The 12,232-nt window shown below is 41.2% G+C and overlaps 1 protein-coding gene and 1 non-coding gene across 2 annotated transcripts in view; one reads left to right on the forward strand and one right to left on the reverse strand.

The window, feature by feature from the left end:
- LOC105491696 (general transcription factor IIF subunit 2) overlaps nucleotides 1-12,232 on the reverse strand; it is a 170,120-nt gene that overhangs the window by 143,487 nt on the left and 14,401 nt on the right. Inside the window, exon 2 of the mRNA XM_011758278.2 lies at nucleotides 10,026-10,099. Coding sequence (XP_011756580.1) covers nucleotides 10,026-10,099 — 74 coding nt within the window. The remainder of the gene's footprint in view (nucleotides 1-10,025; nucleotides 10,100-12,232) is intronic.
- LOC112428467 (U6 spliceosomal RNA) lies at nucleotides 8,874-8,975 on the forward strand. The gene has a single exon (XR_003020410.1). It is a non-coding gene; the product is annotated as a U6 spliceosomal RNA (small nuclear RNA).

The following is a 12,232-nucleotide window of genomic DNA, read 5'->3' on the forward strand; positions in this document are numbered from 1 at the left end:
TGGCCACCCTTTCACTAAATTTCTCAGAATGCTAGGCATTTTCTCCTTTACTACTCTGATTCTGTTTCTCAATACCCCACAGCTACTTTTTTAGATTCCGGTCTCATTCCTTTTGCCTTTCTTAATTTGTATTAATCATATCTTTCCTTTTTCTTACACTTTTAAAATACTTCTTAGATTTGGTACCAATGGGGCCTGGCTTTTCACTATCACTAACAGCCAATAAGCAACACTTTTTCCAGGTTAAGAAAACCAATAAAATAATATCAATATTCAACTGTTGGCTCTTGTTGGTTTTATTTTCTTTTTGACCTGTCACCCAGTCTAGAGTGCAGTGGCATGATGATGGCTCACTGCAGCCTTGACCTCCTGGGCTGAAGTGATCCTCCCACCTCAGCCTCTGGAGTAGCTGGGACCACAGGTGCCCATTACCATATCTAGCTAACATTTATTTTTATTTTTGTGGAGACAGGGTCTCACTATGTTGTCCCAGTTGGTTTGCAACACCTAGACTCAAATGATCCTCCTGCCTTGGCCTCGCAAAGTGCTGAGATTACAGATTTAAGGCACCGCACCAGGCCTTCTTTTAATTCCTATTCATACTTCCCCTAACTGAAAAACTGAGCACAAAAACCATTAGATGAAGCCAAACAACATAGGTATCTTCTTCAGAGTGGGTTGGATAGGATGGTCATGTCCAAATGGGGTGAAGAGGATGTCACTGGAGTGAAGCAGGCAAGCAGGGGCAAGGTATCAGCGCCCAATCAGGTAAGGAGGGCATCGCAATAAAGAAGTGGCGCAGTAAGAAGTGTGTCAGAGCCTAGCAGGTGAGAGCATCCACGTATAGGAGGACAACCTGAAACAGGATGCTGGACCCTTCGTGCAGTAAGGAGGCATTCCTATGGAGGAGGGGAGAAGCCTCAGAACCGGAATGGAAGCCTGAACAGGGTGAGGAGGGTGTCCCAGTGCAGGACAGCGAAAGTGGCAGTACACTGAGGGGAGCTACAGCCCAAGCAGAGTGAGTAGGGCATTTGCACAAGGAGTGGGGAACAAACTGAACAAGTAAGAACAGAGGCCCAAACAAATAAGTAAATATATTAAGGACAACAGGAACCAGGTTTCTCACTTTTGGAAAAGAAGTACCAGTAAGAAAAGGAAGAAAACTGGAACAAAGCATGTGGTATTTTACTGGAACTGGATATATCAGTGCAAGCTCAATTCAATAAATGTAAATACAGAAATATAGATGTAAAGAGGGATGTGTGGGGTGTGTGTATATACATATGCTCCCTAGCTCGGTTCACTGAGAAGGCCTTGGAAGCAGCAATAAGCATTTGGGGTATCCAGATCTTAGTTTCTAAATATCATTCGCCCCTAAAAGGAACCATGGCCAACTCCTTGGAGAAATGGCTAACTCCAGGGCTTAGGCAGAAATGTACAAGATGAGTCTAAAACATCTCTCTATGTCAAAAAATAACAAGTGCTCAAAGAATGATGAAGACATGTCAAAAGGGCACAAATATTTTATCATTAATTTATCCTCACATATTAATCTTTCCATCACTCACTTATTACTTCCATGGGATAAGTTCCTAGCAGTTGATGGAATTAAAGAAACAAAGAGAAATTTATGGAATTGCTGGGTGAAAGGCATGAATATTTTGTTATTAATTTTTCTAGCTTTCTCATTATCCCAGTCCCACTCTACTAGATGAGCTTATTTGTCTGTCTCTCTAGATAGTGGCAGCATCAAGAACTGAACAAAATGCTTGAGCTGTGAGCTAACTGGCAGAGAAAACAGTGGGATTATTAGTCTATGTTGTTTAGAGCAGGAATATATGTGTATGTTGTACAAGTTATACCCACACACATATGTTGCCAGACTGCCTTTCAGAAAGTTTGTAACAAATTGAACTCCCATCATCATATCATCAGTGTGACACTGCTCTAAACTCAGTCAATTTTGTAACAGAAAAAAATGTGTCTCATTAATTTTTCGTTTCCATACTTTTTATTATTAGCGGGTCCCCACAGGACCCAGAATGTTAAACGTGTTTAGAAATAAAGCTAGAAATTAAGTCTCTGGGAGAAGCCGTATCATCAGTACAGGCTACGTGATTATCAATAAGATACAACGTATATCAAACATTTGGAAAACTGAAGTATTCTGAGGCAGGATGGTGATGTAGAAACAAGGCTGCCTTTAAAATTGAACAAGCTAAAGCAAAACTATAATTTTTTTTTTTTGAGACGGAGTTTTGCGCTTGTTGCCCAAGCTGAAGTGCAATGGTGCGATCTCTGCTCACTACAACTTCTGCCCACCCCCTGCCCCCTACCACTGGTTCAAGCGACTCTCCTGCCTCAGCCTCCCGAGGAGCTGGGATTATAGGCACGCACCAACACATCTGGCTAATTTTTGTGTTTTTAGTAGAGATGGAGCTTCACCACGTTGGCCAGGCTGGTCTCGAACTCCTGACCTCATGTGATCCACCTGCCTCGGCCTCCCAAAGTGTTAGGATTACAGGTGTGAGCCACCGTGCCCAGCCCAGCAAAACTATAAACTATATCAAAATGTGGCACACATCAGATGTCCAAAAATACAAAAATAATCCAGGTACATTGATTTAGAAATGTCATATAAATTGCTTGATAAAAATGGTCCAAATGTTACCAACTGTCAGAACAAGCTGTTACTCTCATCTTATTCACAACTAGACTCTCCTTTTTTTGATTATTAAGACAGAACCAAAATCAGGAAGAGCTGCATTCCAAGTTGCACGTCTTTTCCCTCCTCTCTGCCTATCCCAATCTCTCCACCCATAGCCCTGTCTTCTGGAATGAGCAGCCACACTACACAGATCTCCCAGTTTCTGACCTGCACCACACAGCAAGCTGCTGCTGAGCTTCGGAAGATGTGGTAAGGAGGGGAGGTCCTCCCGCACCACATTAGACACAATGCAGTGTCTACTATCTGGACCGTGTACTATGTGTGGTTACAACAGCAAGAGAACTCTTATTAACTACATATTCTACATGCATTTGAACCTATGAGGTTCATCTCCTCAGATGAGGAAACAGAGTAAACAATTTACCCAAAGTCACATAGCTAGTAAGTGACAGGGTAAGGACTAAACCTCAGGCTAATTCACAGGTCCATACTCATAACCAGTATGTTACGCTGCCTTTCTAAAATCTTAGTTGTTTTCATTTTACCCAAATATACGTTTTTTTGTGTTGTTGTTTTGTTTTTGTTTTTTTGAGACAAAGTCTTGCCCTGTCGCCCAGGCTGGAGTGCAGTGGTGCGATCCCGGCTCACTGCAAGCTCTGCCTGCTGGGTTCACACCATTCGCCTGCCTCAGCCTCCCGAGTAGCTGGGACTACAGGCGCCGGCCACCACGCCTGGCTAATTTTTGTATGTTTTTTTTTTAGAGACGGGGTTTCACCATTGTTAGCCAGGAAGGTCTTGATCTCTTGACCTCGTGATCCGCCCGCCTCAGCCTCCCAAAGTGCTGGGATTACAGGTATAAGCCACCATGCCCGGCCTTCAAATATACGTATTTTTTTTAACCACAGGTAACCTATTACCTATAAACCTGCAAACTTAGAGGTTAATCTGTCTCTAGGAATCAGTAGTTGATTCTACATTTAAAATATGTGAGTACAGTTTACCTGGTTTGCCCTACATCTTCTCTTAACAGCCCTAGACTTTCAAACGTTCCTTATAAGACATTAATTTTTTTTTTCAACTTTCTGATTATCCTAGTCTCACTCCACTGAATGATCTTATTCATCCATGTCTCTCTTTAAGTGCAGCACTAAGAACTGAACATAATGTTTTCACTGTGAGCTGACTGGCAAAGAAAGGAGTAGGATTATCATTCCACTTCATTCTAAACAACAAACATCTATTAATGGAGTCTTTTGTTTATAGGCTCATAAATTTGATGACTCATATTTACCTCAAAATCAACTAAGGTCCTGATAACCTGGTCACACGCACTGCAGGCCATTCCTCACCCATCCTACACTTGTTTAATAGGGAATTTAGTTAATTCGGTAATAGCAATGAAAACTAAATAAATTAGGAAAGTAAACAAGACAGCCTGGAGAATACAGCCAGGAGACCAACTAGGGAACAAGCTGTTTTCAAGCATTTTCATGGCAGTCTTAGGGTTCTAATTACTATAAGTCTGTTCTCATCACTAAAAGCATCTAGATCTTCTATAAGACTGTGTTACGTTAGGTAGAAAATCTGCTAGACCTGTTGCCTACATATAAAACACACAAACACACACAATCTGCTCCTTGTCTCTGATATTGGTATAGATAGAAACCACTAGATTCCCTTTTAAGAAATTCTGAGGGCCGGGCATGGTGGCTCACGCCTGTAATCCTAGCACTTTGGGAGGCTGAGGCGGGTGGATCACTTGAGGTCAGGAGTTCAAGACCAGCCTGGCCAACATGGTGAAACCCCGGCTCTACTGAAAAAAAAAAAAAAAAATTAGCCAGGCATGATGGCAGGTGCCTGTAATCCCAGCTACTCAAGAGGCTGAGGCACTAGAATTGCTTGAACTCAGGAGGTAGAGGTTGCAGTGAGCCGAGATCATGCCACTGCACTCCAGCCTGGGCGACAGAGCGAGACTGTCTCAAAAAAGAAAATATGGTGGGCTTACTTTTTCTTCCACTGTGGTTGAGGAAACTGATTTGAATAAAAGAATTTCAACTCACTTCTACTGAGGTTTTACTTTCAAAAGGATTCAGAGACTAAAATGAGAAAAACAAGGAATATAAGTACCGGCCACGCACCATAGGGAAGAGATCAAGATGCAACAAAGTACACCAAAGCCTTAGAACTACATATAAGAGAGAACAACAAAGAAAGCAAAATCCGACTTCTGCGCTATGTTCTGAAGTTAGCAAAACTAAGCCTAAAGGGGTTAGAAAAATACTTCGCTCTGGATTTAAAACATAACAATGTTTTAAAACTTTGTCTGTATTAAACACCCAAAATGATTTGTATGGAGAGTAACCTGGAGGGTTACATACCAAGCAGTTACCCATGGCCACCTCTGACGCATGTGAATGGGGAAAACAGAGACCTTTTCATTTTGTAAAAATTTAAAAGGAAAAAAACAAGGAAGTATTACTTATACACTAAAACACACACACAGTATTTCTAAGGAACTTTGGTTGGATCCCTAGAGAAATCAAACAATGCCAGCTCATAAATCAGCCTGGTAATGCATAGAACCACCACCCACCGTCCTCACCCATACCCCTACACACACATCTGCTAACATTTAGGACAACTATATTATCAAAACCAGGACATCCTGGAGGGTGGAAACGGGGGCACTAATAATTGCATAAGGAAACACATAAACTGGGAGGGTTCCAGGCAAACCTGGAGGTTTAGCCACCCTATGTGAATTAGATGCAACTATGTGGACCATCTGCTTTAAACTAAGAAAAAGACCTTGAGATTTTCTACCAGGCAAGGATTGATAAGGAAAAATTGCAGCATGCCCATTATTGCTTATTTAGCATGTTATCTTTAATATTTTACTTTAGTGATCAAAGTGGTACTTGAGATTTACATGGATTTCCTCTCAGCCTTGTTTCCTTTTACTCTTTTTCCTGTAATCTTTTCCCCCTCCTCCCAAAAAGAGATATTATATTTCTCAACCAGGTATTTTCTTTACATAGAGGTTTTCAGGAATATAATATTCATGGTGGGACAAGAATATTACATGGAAGGAGAACATTTGAGTTTACAAATATTTTAACAAATGCTAAGCTATTTAATTTGTTTTATAAACATCCTATGGGTTGGGAAGGCATTATTATCCACATTTTACAAATAAGAAGTGTAAGGCCCAAAGCCAAACAACTATCAACAGCCATTTAGGACTAGAAGCCAGATCTTGAGCTCTATAGTGAAGGCACTCCACAATACCATGAGGTTCATCATCTAAGTCCTTTCTCCTTTAGCCTGCCTTTCTTCAGTGACATACATTCTTGAGATTTTATCTTGGTTGTGGCTCCCATTTCAGTAAAACCTAACATAAAAAACTCTGATGTTCATTACAGAACAGTAGCTAATTATGTATATTAAAAAGAACTTCACATTGAGGAGAAAAAAAAAAAATCCCGTAGATTTCAATATTATTTTTCTCTTTCAATAAAAGTATGACAACTCATAAAAATGTGATACATCTACAACTTTCCAGGAATACGTTCATCTTATAAACTTAAATATACAAATAAATAATAACTATTTCCATATTATCTCAATGGATTATTAATATAAAAGCCCTGCAAAAAGGCAACTTTTAGGATAAGAAATCTAAAGTCAGAAGATTCAGTGACTTATACAAAGTCTCACTTATAGTAAATTATTGAGCTACAACTAGGACCTGCTGGAGTTTTCTGACTAATAAAAGGCCAGAATACAAGCCTGACTCCACTATGAACGTATACTCAATCATTCCTTGAGAAAATGAGATATTACACTTGGCCCCCTATATCTGAGTATTCAATATACGTGGAGTCAACCAACTGCAGACTGAAAATATTTTAAAAATCAGCTGGGCATGGTGGTTCACACCTGCAATGCCCACACTTTGGGGGCTGAGGAGGGAGGATCCCTTAAGCCCAGGAGTTTGAGACCAACCTAGGCAACACAGGGAGATCCTGTCTCTACGGAAAAAAAAAAAAAAAAAAAAAATTAGCTGGGCGTTGCAGTGGTTGCCTGTATTCCTGGGCAAGAGAGTGAGATCCTGTTTCAAAAAAAGAGAGGAAAAAAATAGTAACAACTATTTACACAGTTTTTACACTGTATTAGTTATAAGTAGTCTAGATATGCTTTAAAGTACACAGAAGGATGCGTGTAGGTTATACGTAAATACTGTGCCATTTTATATAAAGCACTTGAGCATGGTAGATTTTGGTATAGGGGATGGGGCATGCCAGACACCAATCTCCTGCAGGTACTAAGGGACAACTGTACTTGTCCCCACCTAACTTTAGAACACAGTGTCTACTATGCCAAGCACTGTTCTAGACAATGGAGATATAGTAATCATCAAGACAAAAATCCTGACCTGGTAGAGTTTATACTTTAGTAGGTGATATGAACAACATACAAACAAACATATACGGTATGTCAGATGGGTATAGTAGAAGGAGAATAAATAACAACAACACAAAAGAATGGTGAATAATAAGAGGGTAAGGGAGGTAGAGCCTACAGGGTGCTATTTTACATATAGGGGCCAGAAAATACCTCAAGGAGCTGAAATTGTGAACAGAGACCAAAAAGAAATGTGGGAGTAAGCCACGGGGATTACCTAAAGGGAGAGTGTTCCAGAGAGAAAAAACAGAAGAAAAGCAATTATTAAGTTTGAGATGCTTCTGAAACATCCAAGGACACAGTCCAAACATCAAAGACCCAGTCAAAATCATGAATATGGAGAGACAGAGAGGTGTGTAAATATATTTTTTGATTTTTACTTATTTTCAGTTGAAATGAACATTTATTGAGTCCATATTAAATAACACAGAGCTAAGAAATGCCCCTGCCCCATCCATGCACAATTTACAACACCCAACCCAGGATCAATGTCTTGCTGTTTCTCCTCAGCTAGGTACATCCTACATTTCACTAGTTTTCTACCATTATGCAATCTCCTATAGTGGAGTGACAGGCTTGTCTTAAAGCTCAGAATCTTCTTAGAAAGTAGTGGATAACAGAGTGATAGTCACAGCTAACAAAAAATTTGCTTTATTTAAACATGCGCTGAGATGGACTCATTGCTTCCTGTGAATCTGCTAAGCTTGTCTGTCACTCTAATCATGGGCTCTTGGGAATAAACAGCATTCATAATAATCTTCACTCGTGGCCAGGCGCAGTGGCTCCCGCCTGTAATCCCAGCGCTTTAGGAGGCCAAAGTGGGCAGCTCACTTGAGGTCAGGAGTTCGAGACCAGCCTGGCCAACACAGTGAAACCCCATCTCTACTAAAAATACAAAAATTAGCCAGGTATGGTGGTGCACATCTGTAATTCCAGCTACTCAGGAGACTGAGGCAGGAGAAACACTTGAACCCGGGAGGTGGAGGACGCAGTGAGCTGAGATCATGCCACTGCACTCCAGCCTGAGTGACAGAATGAGACACTGTCTCGAAAAATAATAATATTAATCTTTACTCATAATTGTCACTCACAAGCTCTCTGAAATGGATTATAATCGGCTATGGCCTCAGCAGCTTCCTCCACAAAGCTAGAGTTGGCTGACTCCACATCAGTAGAGAATTCCAAAGCCTGTGTGTTCTGTGGTTGGCTCCAGGTCCGTGGTCAAGTCTAGGTTAACGGTTAAATCTCGGTCTGCGGTTAACTCTACATCAGTGGTCAATTCTAATAGGTCAGTGGTTGATTCTGGGAGTAGTGTGGAGAAAGTCACAGCCAGGGCACGGAACACAAAGAAAATCAGGACCCTCCTGAGCACGGTGCCTCCAGGGAGGGCAGAAGCATCTTGAACTATATATTTAAATACCACCTGGTACTTAAAGCCATGAGACCAAATGAGACCACCCAGGAAGTGAAAAGAGAGAAAAGGAAAGAACTAAGGACTGAGTCCTGGGGTCACATAACATTTAGAGACAGAAGATGAGAAGGGGCTTAGCAAGAAACTAAGAAGGAACAGCCAATGAGGGGAGAGGAGAAGAGATGTGTCCTAGAGTAGAGTGGGAAAACAAAGTTTCAGGAAAAAAGTGATCAACTATGTCAAATTCCACTGAAGTTCAAGTAAGAGAGCTGCTAGTTGACTCCTGGATTTAGGAATGTGGATGTGGCAGACTATAGAAAAGGAACATGTGCTCGCCTCAGCAGCATATACTAAAATTGGAACAATACAGAGAGGATGAGCATGGCCCCTACACAAGGATGACATGCGAATTTGAAAGTATTCCATATTTTGAAATAAATACATAAGGAACACAAATTTTTCTTGCAGCAGCTTCCATCAACAGGTGGAGTCTTATTTTCCCACAACGGAATCTGGCTTGGCCATGTGAGTTGCTTTGGTCAAAAGGACTTTAAGCAAACGTGACACAAGCACAGGCTTTCAAAGTGCTTGTGCACTGGGGCTTTGTTTCTCTTTTGCTACTAGAACTCTTTCACCATCATGTGAATGAGCTTGCTAGAGGTGAAATAAACAATCGGTGCCCCTGCTGATGTCAAATCAACCACCACACACAAGTGAGGTCACTCTCGCCAGGAAGGCCACCAGGCCAGCCCCAACCAGAATTGATCCACAGAACTATGAGCAAATAAAATGGCTTTTGTTCTAAACGACTAAGTTTCGGGATGGTTTGTTATGAAGCAAAAAGTAATTGATAAAGAGGAAGATACCAGTAACAGACAAGAGCTGTTTCAATGGAATCATGGGCATAGGAATCTGACTGGAGTTGGTTAAGAATGAATGGATGGAAAGAATAGAACACAAGGCCTCCAGCTGACACTAGCTGAGCTTTAGAGGCTTTCCTTTCTAACAGGGCTATTTCCTCAACCAGAAAACTATGTCATTACACTGTTTTCTACATACTCCCTACCCACTTCCAAAGCACCTGTAAGTAGGCCCAGTGGTACAGTGGCAAAGTCCTACTGCAAGCACTTTCCCGGGTGCATCTAGTTATACCCAACCCAAGCACACCTGCTCATGGAGGCAGACAGGATGGAGGGGTGAAAGAACTACATACTCTGCTGCTTCACCGCCATTAAAGTAAACCAATAAACTTGATATTATATTTATACCACCTGTCACTAGGAGTGTGGGGGTGGGGATGTGTGTATTGCACGGATGTCTCCTTACAGGGTACCTAACCATCTCCTGACAAGCCTTGACATGTTCATTACTTGTCATTTTCCAAGTAAATTCTCTGATCAGAAATTATAATCACATTTAAAAGCATTTACAAAAATTTCAAAAATAGCTTTTCAAAATGTCAAGAATATCTAAATAACTTACTTGGCAATCCGCAGTTTCCCAACTTCACCTCTTCCAGGGGCTTTAGCCCATTGCTGTGACAAATATTTGGGAACCTAAAACAAAGTAAAACACTAATAAGACTATTTTAGATGATAACAGATCTTTTCAAACATAAAACGATATACTGCTTCTATTTTTATTTTCTGCCTCTAATAAGGGATCATTATCAAGTCATCACTGTATGTTTTATACTACATGAAATACGAAGACACGTAAAAAATGATTTTAGCGCCGGGCATGGTGGCTCACGCCTGTAATCCCAGCACTTTGGGAGGCCGAGGCGGGCAGATCACAAGGTCAGGAGATCGAGACCATCCTGGCTAACATGGTGAAACCCCGTCTCTACTAAAAATACAAAAAACTAGCCAGGCACAGTGGCGGGCGCCTGTGGTCCCAGCTACTTGGGAGGCTGAGGCAGAAGAATGGCGTGAACCCAGGAGGCGGGGCTTGCAGTGAGCCAAGATCCAGCCACTGCACTCCAGCCTGGGCAACTGAGCAAGACTCCATCTCAAAGAAAAAAAAATGATTTTAGCTCTCAAAAGAGCTTAATCGAGGTGGCAACACAAAACTAACATAGGTCAAATAATCTAACAATAATAAAGCACTAACTTATCTTCCCAAGTCAGTCCAATTAAAGGTCACAGAACAGAAAGGTTACCAGAAAAGGCTTCTCAGAAGAGAACAGCACTGACTACAGTAATAGCATGATTTAGAAACACCACTGGGCTTAAGATTATTTCAAAAGTCAAGTTTTATTATGTAGAAAATTGTAACTTTGACTACTGTGAAGAAGAAGCTGCTAATATAAAAGGGTTATCAAACAGCATAGCTAACATTTATATAATCCTGCCTTCCTGACACTGTTGTAAGCACTTTATATAGATTGACACATTTAATCCTCACATCTCTATGGAACAGGTCTATTACCCCCATTTTATAGATGATGAATCTGAGGCACTGAGGGACTATACAATTTACTCAAGGTTATATAATTAGTAAAGATGGAGCCAGGATTCTAACCCAGGCAGTCTGCCTCCAGGGACGGTGTTTTTAACCAATACACCATATTGTGTCTGTAACTGGATACATGCAATCAAAAGGACTATAATTCTCAAAAAGGAGAAGTAGACGATATATGCCGAATCCCTATTATATAACTTATCTATCTCATTTCTTCTAAAAAGTAATTTGGACTCGAATCAGTGCATACTTTGAAAGCTATCCTATTATTAGGAGTAAATGAGATACACCAAGTATGAAGCATAATGCCTTACACAAAGCAAGTGCTCAGTGTCAGGTGTCATTATTTTTTCATGATAAATTTGGAATGATAGTCCAGCTGCCAAAGCTGAGAAGGAAAGAAATTCTACCTAGCAAGACAAAAAAACACCACTTGACCACTAGTCAAATAAATTGCAGTACCTTGGAACAGCAAAAATTCAGGAATTGAAGGGTGAAAAGAAGCCCCTGATGGTATTTGTTCACTTACATACGCACTCCTCACACTAAAAGTTACTGAACAGGGCTGGGCGTGGTGGCTCACGCCTGTAATCCCAGCACTTTGGGAGGCCGAGGAGGGCAGATCACGAGGTCAAGTGTTTGAGGCCAGCCTGGCCAACATGGTGAAACCTCACCTCTACTAAGAATACAAAAATTAGATCGTGCCAGAGCAAGACTCCATCTAGAAAAAACAAATAAATAAACAAAGTTACTGAACAACTATTAAACATTATGGGTTCACCGGGCGTGGTGGCTCACTCCTGTAATCCCAGCACTTTGGGAGACCGAGGAGGGCAGATCACTTGAGGTCAGGAGTTCGAGACCAGCCTGGCCATCGTGGCGAAACCCTGTCTCTACTAAAAATACAAAAACTAGCAAGACACAGTGGCACATGCCTGTGGTCCCAGCTACGTGGAAGACTGAGGCACAAGAATCGCTTGAACCCAGGAGGTGGTGGTTGCAATGAGCTGAGATTACTCCACTGCACTCAAGCCTGGGTGACAGAGAGAGACTCTGTCTCAAAAAAAAAAAAAAAAAAAAAAAAGAGTTAGACAATATACTTGAGTCAGTCAGGTACCATGCTAAACATCCATTATCCTGTTTCATCCTTCCAATCACCCTGCAAAATCACATTCTCCTCACCCTACAGATGAGAAAACTGAGGTTCAGAGGGTTGAAATAACTCA

This window comes from Macaca nemestrina, chromosome 16, assembly GCF_043159975.1.
Source record: "Macaca nemestrina isolate mMacNem1 chromosome 16, mMacNem.hap1, whole genome shotgun sequence".
In the NCBI taxonomy this organism is placed as follows: domain Eukaryota; kingdom Metazoa; phylum Chordata; class Mammalia; order Primates; family Cercopithecidae; genus Macaca; species Macaca nemestrina.